This window comes from Daldinia vernicosa (assembly GCF_022497035.1).
Source record: "Daldinia vernicosa strain CBS 139.73 unplaced genomic scaffold F5Y00scaffold_40, whole genome shotgun sequence".
NCBI classification, from domain to species: Eukaryota; Fungi; Ascomycota; class Sordariomycetes; order Xylariales; family Hypoxylaceae; genus Daldinia; species Daldinia vernicosa.
In genome coordinates this window covers 275,987-289,165 of record NW_025953956.1, presented here as the reverse complement: position 1 = coordinate 289,165, position 13,179 = coordinate 275,987, and the positions used below count along the sequence as shown (strand labels likewise).

The 13,179-nt window shown below is 49.0% G+C and overlaps 5 protein-coding genes across 5 annotated transcripts; 2 read left to right on the top strand and 3 right to left on the bottom strand.

Moving 5' to 3' along the window:
- Positions 1 to 34: 34 nt before the first annotated feature.
- Positions 35 to 475, bottom strand: F5Y00DRAFT_264248 (uncharacterized protein; the record flags this gene model as incomplete). The annotated part of the gene is made up of 2 exons (XM_048011622.1): positions 35 to 244; positions 302 to 475. The coding sequence occupies 2 exons, from the start codon at positions 473 to 475 to the stop codon at positions 35 to 37; spliced, it is 384 nt and encodes a 127-aa protein (XP_047862767.1).
- Positions 476 to 1,945: 1,470 nt separating this feature from the next.
- Positions 1,946 to 5,511, top strand: F5Y00DRAFT_138494 (uncharacterized protein). Its single transcript, XM_048004326.1, has 2 exons — positions 1,946 to 4,497; positions 4,573 to 5,511. The coding sequence occupies exons 1-2, from the start codon at positions 2,160 to 2,162 to the stop codon at positions 5,346 to 5,348; spliced, it is 3,114 nt and encodes a 1,037-aa protein (XP_047862766.1). The 5' UTR covers positions 1,946 to 2,159; the 3' UTR covers positions 5,349 to 5,511.
- Positions 5,512 to 5,899: 388 nt separating this feature from the next.
- On the bottom strand, positions 5,900 to 8,765 carry F5Y00DRAFT_243195 (P-loop containing nucleoside triphosphate hydrolase protein). Its single transcript, XM_048008634.1, has one exon. It carries the CDS (start codon positions 8,571 to 8,573, stop codon positions 6,162 to 6,164), a length of 2,412 nt encoding a protein of 803 aa, XP_047862765.1. The 5' UTR covers positions 8,574 to 8,765; the 3' UTR covers positions 5,900 to 6,161.
- Positions 8,766 to 8,922: 157 nt separating this feature from the next.
- Positions 8,923 to 10,660, top strand: F5Y00DRAFT_243191 (putative elongation factor 1-beta). Its single transcript, XM_048008633.1, has 5 exons — positions 8,923 to 9,154; positions 9,284 to 9,323; positions 9,606 to 9,982; positions 10,038 to 10,246; positions 10,302 to 10,660. Exons 1-5 carry the CDS (start codon positions 9,115 to 9,117, stop codon positions 10,320 to 10,322), a joined length of 687 nt encoding a protein of 228 aa, XP_047862764.1. The 5' UTR covers positions 8,923 to 9,114; the 3' UTR covers positions 10,323 to 10,660.
- F5Y00DRAFT_243190 (AICARFT/IMPCHase bienzyme) lies at positions 10,647 to 13,174 on the bottom strand. Its single transcript, XM_048008632.1, has 3 exons — positions 12,702 to 13,174; positions 11,151 to 12,639; positions 10,647 to 11,077 (listed from the first exon to the last, which is right to left on the bottom strand). Exons 1-3 carry the CDS (start codon positions 12,848 to 12,850, stop codon positions 10,922 to 10,924), a joined length of 1,794 nt encoding a protein of 597 aa, XP_047862763.1. The 5' UTR covers positions 12,851 to 13,174; the 3' UTR covers positions 10,647 to 10,921.
- Between the last annotated feature and the right edge of the window lie 5 nt (positions 13,175 to 13,179).

Sequence of the window (13,179 nt, the reverse complement as noted above, 5' to 3'; positions counted from 1 at the left end):
GGAATAATACCCTACTATGTCCTGTACCATGAACTTAATCGCAATCTCGGCCCTGTCTGGGGACAATGTTGGTGAATAGTTGTCGGAGCGGACTGCCCTTTGGTATTAATTTCTTAGGGAAGAACTTTCCGGTTCGGACCGTATACCTGCCTAGCTGATAATGGTTGGCGAAGAAACGCGGCCTGCTGGATGTGTTGATGGCTTCGAAGAAGTCTACTATGTTCACCCAGGTGTGTTTGAGGGCCTAGAGGATGAAGTTAATAATATATGCGAGGTTTTGTAATAGGGGAGTATCCCATACCTTTCGGCACTGGTTCCTGCTTGTAAATATCTCAGTGAAGCCTAGAAGATCCATCATGGTCTGCCAGACTTGGAGCTCCCCCGATTTGAAATCTTGGATCCGGTATATTGGAGGCGTTGTTTCCTTTTTGGCCTGGTCTGACGTGGTTCTTGTGGGGGAGCCATTGGTGGCCATCTTGCTCTTCGGACACATGACTGATGATTGATGCTAGAGACTGGATCGTATATCTCCTGTCCTGTATTTTTGATATTGATTGGCTCCTTCGCTGTTGTCACAGTCACTTGATCGATGATTACCAGCGGCTTGACCAAAGGCTGCTGACGGGAGAGCTTATAACTGCGGAAGACTGAAAGCTTCCCGGCTTGGAAGCGAAGACATTCTGCTACATGTTCCACGGTACTCTTTCATCTCGTTTGTCTACATGTTTTTGGTTTACCTCATATGTATTCAAACAGAACCCGCCTGTAGGCACCCTTGAGGAGGGACAAGGTTACCTCCCGGTGCCGTACTGATCATCTCAAGTGAGAGTGAACGAGAACCTTTTTAACTATGCATTAAATGAAAGGAGGGAAGAAGGAAAGAAAAGAAAAGAAAAGAGAAGGAAATGATATTCACGAGATGATATATATACTTTAGCTACGTTGGTGTATGAGAGGCACCAGCATAAGTTACAAGGTAGTTAGGTAGAGAACAAAGCATCTTGTGTTATGTGAGACAGCAGTAATTTTTATTGGGAACATGCTAGGAAAAGGAGAGTCAACTCCTGAAAGCAGTCGATGCTGTTCGCCAAGCTTCTGGAAATACTTAGCTTTCATTCCACACTCTTCTACCATCTATGCGTGCGAGATACATACATCATTACAGGACGGTTTAAGATTAAGTAGCTTGAAGGAATATGGGTTTGTAATTTTACTTGTATGTAGAACGGCTGATTGTTACGTATGATGGTGTATTGATGAATTGATTCAGTCTTCTTTTAAGGTTAACTATAATTAAAATAAGAGGGACCCGTCCCGCCGTTCTGGTAATTGGGTCCCCGGTGTCTGCCGAAAATGCGGATAGCCTAAAAGAGTTATACATATGTACAATACCCCACAGATGTACATCCCCATACTTTTGTTATACTTTACACTACCCAAGTTACCTCATCGTACTTTATTTCGCAATTCATTCGTCCGAACGAAACCCTCCCATCTTTAAATCTCTCAATGCTGGGTACTAATGCACGCAAGAAAAGCCGGGAATACTACCTGCAAATCATAGAAGAGAGGCGTCAAAATCGCTCAGGATCGGACGAATGGGAATCAATTATCACACCACCATATTATTCTGCTCCGCCCCTAATTCCACCCCATAGTCGTATGGATACATGGATAGGTACCCAACGCTATCAGCCAGCTACCAACGGGGTCGTATGTTGTGTTGTCTAGGCGTGATTTGCTGACTGGATTGATAGGATTGGTATCCAACTTCTTTCTACCTAAGACTACCTAAGACTTATCTCTCCCGATTCTGGCCGGCCCAGTACCAGAACGCGTTCGTAGTAAGAGCTTGGATAAGAGCTTGGAATGCCGCCATTTATCACCAAGTTCCACAGAAAGGATGCTCCTATCATACCATCCGTACGGCTATGCATGCCAAAGCCGGCGGGTGTGCCTCGCAATATGTGGCATGTTATAAGTCCTACGTGAGATCTTGATAGCCGCGGGTACCGGTTTACTTAGGCAGAACTGACGTATATTTCATATCTATACAGCCATATGTATTGCATTCCCTTCTTTTTTTCCCCCCTAGCATACTCTAATAGACATGTTCCATTGCTCATTTGTCTACCTTCTCGTCTACGAGGATCTACATAATGGATTCCGTCTCGTCGAAACGGAGGCCTAAGTCGGGGGCCTTCCCCGGAAAGTTCAAAAGCTTCGTTAATGATGTAAAAAAGTTCAGGGTTCATCGTCATGAAAGGAAAGAGAATCAGGAAGTGTTGGTGGTGGGGTCTTCCCCTGCGCTTATCCCTCAGCCCTTCCAGCCCTCCCAGGCCTCTGAAGTCCCCATCTCTGTCCCTGAGACCCCCGTCCCTGAGATCAACACCCCATATATCGACGATCCCGATATTGACAATGCCGAAATTGACGAACCCGAAGTCAATATTCCAAAGATCGAAACTCCCGAGCCGAAGCTACTATCCTCATCGCAAAGTTCTCTTCCTGTAGCAAGTCTCGCCGTGCAGGTCACTATCACTTTTGATGAGCCATTGAATTATTCGTACAGTCGTAGCTATGAGACTTCGCCTGATTTCCTGGCCACCGACGCATTATGCCAAGGCCTATTGCGACGGGTTGATCACTGCTGCTATGAGTTGATCACTCGCAAAGACTCGACCGCCATGGAATATGCCGCCGCGAGTGGTCCGGACAAGCCATTGAGATACGAGATCCAGATCGATATTATTCGAGGTTGGTCCGAGATATGGTCTTCCAGGACCTTCAAGTCATATCAAAAGCAGGCCCTATCAAACGAAGCCGCAAGAGAGATTATCACATCGACTCATCACATAATAGGGTTGTTTTTAAAACACCACGATCATGATTTTGTCATGAAGGAGGGTTTTGTAAGAGAAGACCCGTTAGACGAGCAGGCCAAGTTTCCACATCGGGCCGGACGCGTTCAGCCTATGTCGTGCGTACCGCGCTCCCACTTCCTTGAGAAATCACAATCTTTCGAGTCGTTGCCCGGTTATACGATCAACTTCTCCTTGACGAGTCGATGCCAGCGTCGAAAGCCACACGAATGGCATACGAAAGTCAAAGTCGACAGCAACCAAGCGGCACCGCTGAACTCGATAGGGGCAGAGGACTTATTTTTCGAGGCTTTTTACGCACTGGACGGTGTTTTGCGATCAGAAAGAGAGACGTTTAGAAATAAACACAGCAAGTGTGTGAACTTGGACGGGTGTAAAGACTGTCGTCATCATGATAATGACGGTTTGGAATTGCAACTTTCCATCGCGAATAACCTCGGTCCTCAATTCCTCCACCTAGAGCGGACTGTACACTGCAATAGCAACCTCTCCTTTCATTCTGACACCGAAAAATGTGTGACATTTACCAACCAAGTAGAAGTTGCTCTCGCTAAAGTTCGAGATGATGCCGATGGTGTCATTAGCCGAATGAACGACCTTGAATTCAGGATCACAGAACTTCGTGGTCATGGCTGGGCGCTGGATGAGCCGCTCATTTTTACCTTACCTTCCTCTGATTTCCATCCCCGGAGAGATATCGAAGCGATACTGGATCGAATTCAAGCCAGCGTTGCGGAAATACTTCGAGGCAATGCTATATCCGTTCGAATGACTGCGCACAAGCGGGGCCATTTTATTTTGGACAAGACTTTCGTGGCCAGAGAACCCCTTGGGGCGGAGGAAAAGAAGAAGGCCAAATCAACCGGGAAGCCAAAGGATTATGTATTGAAACGGCTGCAACAACGCGTTGAGAGGGCTATTGAAATGGTCTGCAAAGATACCCTAACAGTAGATGACGCAGAAGAGAGAGACGAAGATGCTGGAAAGGAAGCTTCTATTTTGGAACAGAGGCCGCTTACTCGAGATACTCGAAATACGGACGCTAAAACCTTTATAAGCAGACCTGAGACTGCTGGGTCTACCTCGCCAAATACTACGGAACAGCACAAGGCCTCTTCATATCTAACAACGGATGCAGAAGCCAGCGCCGTCGTTCCCAGCTCTAAAAGCGTGATAGGGAACGAACATCCAAGACCCTTTACCCCTACCCCTGAAGCTACCCCCAAAGCGCATTCCGCACCACCGTCCCCGACCCGTCGTCCTCCTATTCCCGTACGGCGATCATCGATGGTTTTATACTACTCAAAAACGGGTGCTCGAGCCTTCCCATTAGTGCCATGGGCGCATAGTTACGGAGAACTCGAAGGCTCAGGCGAGAGGAAATCACTGCAGGATATGTTCGGTCAGCACGAAACCAACAACTTACTACTACACAAACCATCGACGCTGACTTCCCAACAAAGTGATGTAAAATCAGGGGAGCACGAAGGGAGGGAGGCTGCTGTAGCGGCAAACCAAGAGAAGGGAGTAGAGTCGGCCCCAATCTATGAGCATTCGATTGCTTCGACGCCTAGCCTGGTGTTTGGGGGCGACTCTTCTCCTGGCAGTAGTCTTTGTAAGTCTTCCTAGCAATTTTCCTTTGTTCTCTAGGTACCCCCTAATAGCAAACACTAACCTCTGAACATTATAGTGATAACCCCCAAGAGACATCGTCTTAGTGCCGAGGTGGACTACCCTAAAAATGCAATTATCGATAGCGACGACGAAGATGTTAGGGAGTCAGGGAACATGAGTGTAGAAGCACAGCAGGATTTGCTAAAAAGCCAGCTGTTTCGCACGCCGTCTCCACAACTCAGCACGAAGCCGGCAAGCTCGTCGCCACTTCGTGTGAGCGAAACTATACAGAATCAGAGCAACATTACCCTCCCAGAAAGCGATAAAGTGTCCCTGAAGAATAGCACTAAAGCTGTCAACTCAAATCTTAACCAGAAACTACTGGTTAACGGGACAGTCAAGACACCTGTTGTTGCTGTGGCACGTGTCGAGCATACGCAAGTTGCTATGTTGGCGACGCCTGTAGATAGTAAACATCCAGATACAGGCAACACTAGCACCGGAAGTGAGAGCTCTAATGAAGACACCTTCGCGCAGTCTAAGCCAGACTTCACCTTCTCGTCCCCTCCAGCAGCCACCCCCGAAGGCGGCAACTCGGAGGGCGAAGACACCTTCCGACCATGGCAAAGGGAGTCGAGCCCAGACCCATCCGAGGACCCAGACATCTCGCTATCCCAGGAGTCCCATCAGCAAGCGCGCGGCTCCTTTGGAAGCGCGGGTATACTCGGTTTCCACGAGCAGATGTTTGGCTCGATCAGCCTACGGACCGCGCTGATGCGCCATCGGCCTAGTTCTAACTTCGACGTCACCGAGGTTTCGCGCGAGGAGAAGAGGCCCGGGACTGCGATGTGACAGCCCTCTCCTTGTCACCCCGTTAGGCGCTCTAAGGTAGAGAGAGAGAAAGAGAGAGCAATTAGTAATTTCTTCCCTTTGTATAGTTATGTAATGGCATACCAGGCCCGGAGTTCAAGGATCATCAAACAAACAGCGCATACATGCATTTTTACCTCTTTGCATGGGCGGGATAGCAATTGGGTTGGTATATATGGGGTAGACATACCGCTAGGTATAGGGAAGGAAAAGAAAGGAAAGGAAGGGAAAGGAAAGGAATATATTATATTATTACCCTGGGTTACCCGGGAACACGTCGACGACGTTAAATTTTGTTTGTGTATATACTATATATATAATATCGCAAGACGTAAGATTTCCACCTTGGGAAAATCGAATACTAGAGTAATATAGTAAATTTCAGATTGTACCGTCGTTTGGAATGGCGTGAATAGCTTGATCCGTTTAGGTAGTGAGTGCAATGGGTCGAGCATGAAATTCACTGGTGAATACTGAAAATGGATACTTGCTTTGAGTAGAATATCAACATAGCTATTAAACAGATAGCAATATCCACATGCAGTAGTATGTATTTATATATAGGTATATATACAATTTGAGGCGAGAGACTCAACGCGTGTGCATATGTATATACCTCACCCTTATCCATACCATACAATGTTATACATGCATAAAATCATCTCGCATAACCTTTCCGCATCCCAAGTAGTTACCCCTTTTCATACATCGAGTCCCATTCCCTTTTCCTCATAAACGCCATTAAAACAATTCCTTAAACTAGATAAGCCTAAGCCCGAATTACGAAGAACCTTCCTACTGCTGCTGCTGCTTTTCCGACTCCGCCGTCGCTACGGGATATACTTCCAGTCCGGAATTATCCTCCTTGACACGGACAGCCGCCTTATCACCCCTCTTCAACTCGCCGCGAATAATCTTATCCGCAAGGTTATTGCTAATCTCGGTCGTGATAAGGCGATTCAGCGGCCTAGCGCCAAACTTCGGATCGTAGCCCCGCTCCGCTAGCCATCCGCGCACCGTATCGTCGACCTCAAGCGTGATGCGGCGGTCGTCCAGCCGCGTCTGTAACTCGCGCAGCCGGATGTCGACGATGTCCCGCAGCGCGTCGATTGTGAGGCGTTTGAACACGATGAACGAGTCGATACGGTTGAGGAACTCGGGCGGGTAACTGCTTGCTACGACGTCGAGAACAGCCTTGCGCACGTCGGGGCTGATCTCGCCGTCGGGGGTCTCCGAGTACGGGTGGTGCGGATTAGCACCGACCAGGATATCCGCTCCGAGGTTCGACGTCAGTACGATGATCGTATTCCGGAAGTCTACCTTGTGGCCTTGCGCGTCCGTCAGGTAGCCCTCGTCAAGAACTTGGAGGAGCAGTGCCGAGATATCGCGGTGCGCCTTCTCGAACTCGTCGAAGAGGAGGACTGCATAGGGCTTCCGGCGCACGGCTTCCGTCAGTTGGCCTGCATCATCGTACCCGACGTAACCGGAGGGTGCGCCGATGAGTCGCGATATAGTGTGTTTTTCCTGGAACTCGCTCATATCGAAGCGGACTACGGCGGACTCGGTTGAGAATAGGAAGCTGGCGAGTTTCTTGCACAGCTCAGTTTTACCGACACCGGTAGGCCCGAGGAAGAAGAAGGATGCTAGAGGGCGGTTATCGCCGCTTAGACCAGCGCGCTGCAAGCGCACGGCGTCCGCGACGGCTTTGAGGGCTTCGTCTTGGCCGCGGACGGATTCGCGCAGCGTTTCTTCCATGTGTATCAACTTCTCGATGTGTCCCGAAGTCAACTTAGACACAGGGATTCCAGTGATTCTCGAGACGACGTTTGCGATATCGTCCGCTTGCACCGAATCATGGATTAAGGTATCGGGGCCTTGCGCGTCCTGCGCCATCTCACCGTCCTTGGGAAGTTTCCGCTCTAAGTTCGGAATGATGCCGAAGCGCAGTTCAGAGGCCCGGCCAAAGTTACCCGATCTTTGCGCTTGATCGAGCTCGATGCGGGCTTTGTCTAATTCTTCCTGAACTTTCTTTAGAGCATCAATTTCTCCTCGTTCCTTTTCCCACCTTTCAGTCAAAGCCTTCGCCTCTTCTTGTAATTTCTTGAGATCCTCCTCGAGCTTTTCGCGTCGTTCGCGACTGGCTACATCCTTTTCTTTTCGCAGACTTTCCAGCTCAATTTGGATTGTCATTATTTTCTGGTCAAGTCGCATGATGTGTTCGGGCTTGCTCTCCTGCTGCAAACGCAACGAGCTTGCGGCCTCATCCATTAGGTCGATAGCCTTATCAGGGAGGAAACGATCTGTGATATAGCGGTTCGAATACGTTGCGGCCGCCACGAGAGCTCCGTCCGTGATTCTGACACCATGATGGACTTCATACTTGTCTTTGATACCTCGTAATATACTAATTGTATCCTCCACAGAAGGTTCATTTACCAAGATAGGCTGGAAACGCCTGGCTAGAGCTACATCTTTCTCAATCAGCCGATACTCAGCTAGAGTGGTGGCACCGCAACATTGCAGTTCTCCTCTAGACAGAGCCGGTTTGAGCAGATTCGAGGCGTCGATAGAACCCTCGGCTTTCCCAAGGCCAAGGAGAGTGTGCAGTTCATCAATGAATAAGATGACTTCACCTTGCGCTTCTTGGACTTCGGTTAGGATCTTCTTCAAACGCTCTTCGAAGTCACCTCGAAACTTGGCGCCGGCGATGAGCGATCCCAAGTCTAGTGATATAACTCTCTTGTTCTTTATACTCTCTGGAACATCGCCCCGTACTATCCGCAGCGCTAGACCCTCTAGGATTGCTGTCTTTCCCGTTCCCGCGTTTCCGATCAGGACTGGGTTATTCTTGGTTCGTCGTGACAGAACCTGTATGGTCCGTTGGATTTCGGCATCCCTGCCAATAACAGGGTCTAACTTTCCATCTCTCGCCTTGGCTGTAAGATCAATTCCATACTGCTCCAAGGCCGGCTTCTCGGGCTCTCCGCTCATGTCCATTCGGTGCGTACCACCCGGCGGACGAGGCCGGCCATTTGCGTATGTTCGAAATGTAGGAGCAGGTAGAGTAACATTGGATATTGTTTTTGCTGTGGTTATGAGCGCAGCTCTCGACAGTTGTGAAGGGGCTACATTAAGTCGAGCGAGCCCCCTTGGCGAGGCGTCTGCGATTCGTCGTGAAGATTTAAGTAATTGAGTTCTCGCTAACATGATGAGAAGATTAAGGTTGTATATTGTATGATTAGTCGTTAAAAGAAATTAACAAATTAAGAAAGAAAGGAAAGAAACAAATAAACAATCGAATCCCGGACGGTTATGAAATATCATGAGAGCTTCAAGCTAATGCGGCTGTTGTCGCCCTCTGGACCTTTCTCGAACTGTCGAACCATCGTCGAAGCTCCAGTTATTACCTTTAGTTATAGTTTATGATAAGATAGTGGGCCATTATGACCATTATGTCAATTCTGGTGGCAAGCTGTGGCTTTCTAGGTACCTATTGAGCTAATAAGGTTCAATTGGGGGGTAAGTGTGGCTAGGTAGGCAAGGAGGTACCTAAATACCTAATGTTTCCGGGTGATTTGGTCAACCCTCGCTCGAAAAATTTCAAAATACATATCCCACCATACCTCAACCCCACCTTGCGTCTTCTTATTTCTTCACATCTTCACAGGCTTTTATTTCTTCTCTTCCCAAGATACCCCTGAGTCCCCATTATACAGACTCTCTATTCTCATTCATTCAAATCGTAGAAATGGGTTTCACCGATCTTCTCAGCGACGCCGGTTTGGCCAGTATGTTTTTTCTTGTCTGATTCGCAGTTCCACGGCGGGGTTCCTTGATACTTGCTTCTATCAGGATCTTTCGTCTGGTCTGGGCACCCCTCATTATTTTTGACAACGGCTAACGACGATATGATATAGTCCTTAACAGCTGGTTGACCACCCGTTCATACATCACTGGGTAAGTCAGCTGCAATTATTTCCTGAAAAAACAAAAACTTGCGCCATCGTCGAATGCGACACCTCGATACTGCCCCTCTTTATCAAAATGCCTTACGAGCCCAATCACCCATCATGATGAGAAACATTGGTCCGTGTTTCTGAGCAGACTCAAGACCTGTCAAGGAGGACAAATACAATAGCACTTTGTGCATCTCTGATTTTACAATATACCATCCATATCCTCGTTTCTTGCGCTTGATTCTTCCATATACGCCAAGAACTCGTAGCTGACTCACAAAAGCTACGCTCCCTCCCAGGCCGATGTTGCCGTCTTCAAGGCCATTACCTCTGCGCCCGAATCCGACAAGTACCCTCATGCCGCACGATGGTACAAGCACATCGCCACCTTCGAGGATGAGTTCCCTACTCTGCCCGGTGACGCCTCCAAGCCCTACACCGTTTACGGCCCCGAGGAGGTTGCTGCTACCCTAAACCCCGCCAAGGCCCCTGCCGCCGAGGAGGAGGAGGATGTCGACCTATTCGGCAGTGACGATGAGGAGGAAGATGCCGAGGCCGTCCGTATCCGTGAGGAACGTCTAGCTGCTTACCGAGAGAAGAAGGCGGCCAAGCCCAAGACCATCGCCAAGTCTGTTGTCACTCTGGATGTCAAGCCTTGGGGTATGATTGCGCAATTTCCTGTCAGATGTAACGTTCAAGCTAATGCATCATATAGATGATGAGACCGATATGGCTGCTCTCGAGGCCGCTGTCCGTGGAATCGAGAAGGATGGTCTAGTCTGGGGTGCCTCCAAGCTGCTGCCCGTTGGTTTCGGTATCAAGAAGCTGCAGATCAACCTCGTCATTGAGGACGAGAAGATCTCTCTTAGCGATCTCGAGGAGGAGATCCAAGGATTCGAGGACTACGTTCAGTCTACCGATGTTGTAAGTTTCCAAACCGCCGTAAAACCCCCTTCTTCATATATTAATCGAATGATAGTTCGCCATGCAAAAGCTATAAGCAACTACCTTATTAGGAGACGACACCCTTGCACCAACACTCAATACATGATACACGACTTGAGAGCCACAAAGGATGGCCGATGATTGTGATGAGGTTGGATGGATGATATGACATCGGGTTAATATCTCTGTCGAGACAAAGTTCCACAGGGAATTGTGGTTAGAGTAGATGCATTGAAATGCTAATAAGAGACTTGCCCTGATGAACTATTTGGACTTGAAGACTTTAAGTGTGCGCTTCCATGTCAAAGAGGAATGAGTTAGGCCTATCCCATGATAGTTACCCCCGGAAGAAAAATCCATAGCAAATTCATATCATTCGCCCTGTTTCATAAACCGTTTGAATATTCTTGTTAAAAGAGAATTCTGCTACTTAGAAACCCATTTAGGGGGCTTTGTACAAGGACGTTTAATATTCCTAGACCAGTACCTACTCCATCCATCCTACCCATATTCCCCTTATCACATTGGGTATCTATCTTCGTATGTTTCATAATATTTTGGTTTTCTCATTTCCCTCCCGTTCCCCTTTGTTTTTTTATCTATCCCGGCCAGCCGCAGGTACTAGACCACACATACCGTTTGAGATGCCACTTTCTAGTGGTGGAAGAGTCGGATGTTCTGCTCCACGAAGACGATGCCAAGCTTCTCAGCCGTCTCGTAGACGGCGGAGTCATTCTGACTGCCGCCGGGCGCTGCGATGTACTTTGCGCCGGAGCGGTGGGCGCGGTAGATGTTGTCGACGAAGGGGAACTGTGGGATCAATGTTAATAAAACTGTTCGCTACAACTTTAAGGAACTAATTGATAAATGAAGGTGTACTTACGAAAGCATCGCTAGAAACAGCGACGTCGCTCAGCTTGCTAAGCCAGTCGTTGCGCTCGTCTTCGGTGAACGCGGCGGGAACCTCCTCGAAGATAGACTCGAACGCTTCACGCTCGGGACCGCCCTTGGGCAGCTCGCCGCTCACTAGAAGGTCGATAGCGTTGCTCTTGTCGGGGCGCTTGGTGCCCTTCTTCCACTTGATGCCGAGAACGCGGGGGTGGAAGCGCAGCCACCAGTTGTCGGCCTTATCGCCGGCCAACCGAGTGCAGTGAATGCGGGACTGCTGACCAGCACCGAGACCGACGACCTGTCCGTTCTTGGCGTAGCACACGGAGTTGCTCTGTGTGTACTTGAGGGCGATTGTGGCAACTGTTAAGTCTCTAGCAGCAGCCTCAGGGAGGGCAAAGTCCTTCGGCGTAATAGTTCGAGCGAAAGAAGACGGAGAAAATTCCATGTCGTTACGATGTTGGGTAAGGTTTACTCCATACACAGTTCGGATCTCAGTAGGGTCCGGCTGGTACTCGGGATCTATCTGCAGAACAAGGTACTTGCCACCCTTCTTTTTCTTGAGGATTTCCAACGCGGCATCCTCATATCCAGGGGCGATGATGCCGTCAGAGACCTCCTTAGAAATGATGCTAGCGGTAGGCACATCAACCACGTCACTCAGGGCAATGATATCGCCAAAGCTGCTCATACGGTCAGCTCCTCGGGCTCGAGCGTAAGCCTGGGCAAGGCCTGAAGTCTCAATGCCTGGGATATCGTCGACGAAATAAACCTTGCGCTCCTCGGCGCTTAGAGGAACTCCAATGGCAGCGCCGGCGGGGGAAACATGCTTGAAACTGGCAGCTGCGGGTTTTCCAAGTGCCTTCTTCAGCTCCTTAACCAGCGGCCAGCTGTTCAAGGCATCGAGTAGGTTGATATATCCGGGGGAACCGCTAAGAACCTTGAATGGTAGCTTTTTGGATATCGTGTATGCAGCAGCAGGCTTTTGGTGAGGGTTGGCGCCGTATCGGAGAGCCAAGTATTGCTGGAACTCCTGGCCTTCACCAGCATATCGCGCACGGAAGAAACCAGAGATGTGAGCATCGTAATCGGCTGTGTGCTCAAAAGCCTTGAGGGCATATCTCTTACGGCTATCCTCCTTAATCTCTCCACTCTCTAGCTCCTTCAGGAATTCGGGATAGTCATTGGGATCACTAAGGATAGTGACACGGGAGTGGTTCTTGGCAGCCGCTCGGATAAGCGTCACACCTCCTATATCGATCTCCTCTACTGCTTCGGGGACAGTGACGCTGGGCTTAGAGACAGTGTCCTTGAATGGGTATAAGTTGCAAATAACATAGTCGACCTTGTCAATGCTCTGCTCAGCAAGGTCTTTCTCATCGGTGGCCAGGTTGCGAGCAAGGATACCGGCGTGGACAGCCGGGTGCAGGGTCTTTACTCGACCAGAAAGCATCTCCGGGGCTTTCGTGATGGCAGAGATGTCCCTTCTTGGAGTCAGTCCCAAAATGTCTATATAAATACGGGATCGGGTTGCTAATTATCTTACTCGACCGGAAATCCAGACTCGCGAATCATCTTAGCCGTGCCTCCGGATGCCAGAATTCGCACATTCTGTTGCACGAGGCCCTTAGCTAGGTCCAACAGGCCAGTCTTGTCGAAGACGGAAAGTATGGCGATTCTCTGAGTTGCCGACATTGCGACGGATTTGTGTAGGTGTGTAGGGTCCAATTGTAATTGTTTCGATCAGAGAGATTTTTTGGTGGAGAAGATAGATGGATTCACGAATCGACGCGTATACGACAGATTGACGAGGATATATATGACTTAAATTAACTTGTTGGGATGATAAGACCAATTCGTTATCAGAGAGAATGGCCGAGCTTAAAAAGACTCGTCTGGTTCGTTTCTGTCACTTGTCACGAGTAACGATTACAATGGCGCCGTTACGGCCGTGATGATAGGAGAGCGAGAAAAATAAAATTTCGAGTTCATGGCGGGGTCGGAGGTGTTAGCCCCACCAACCC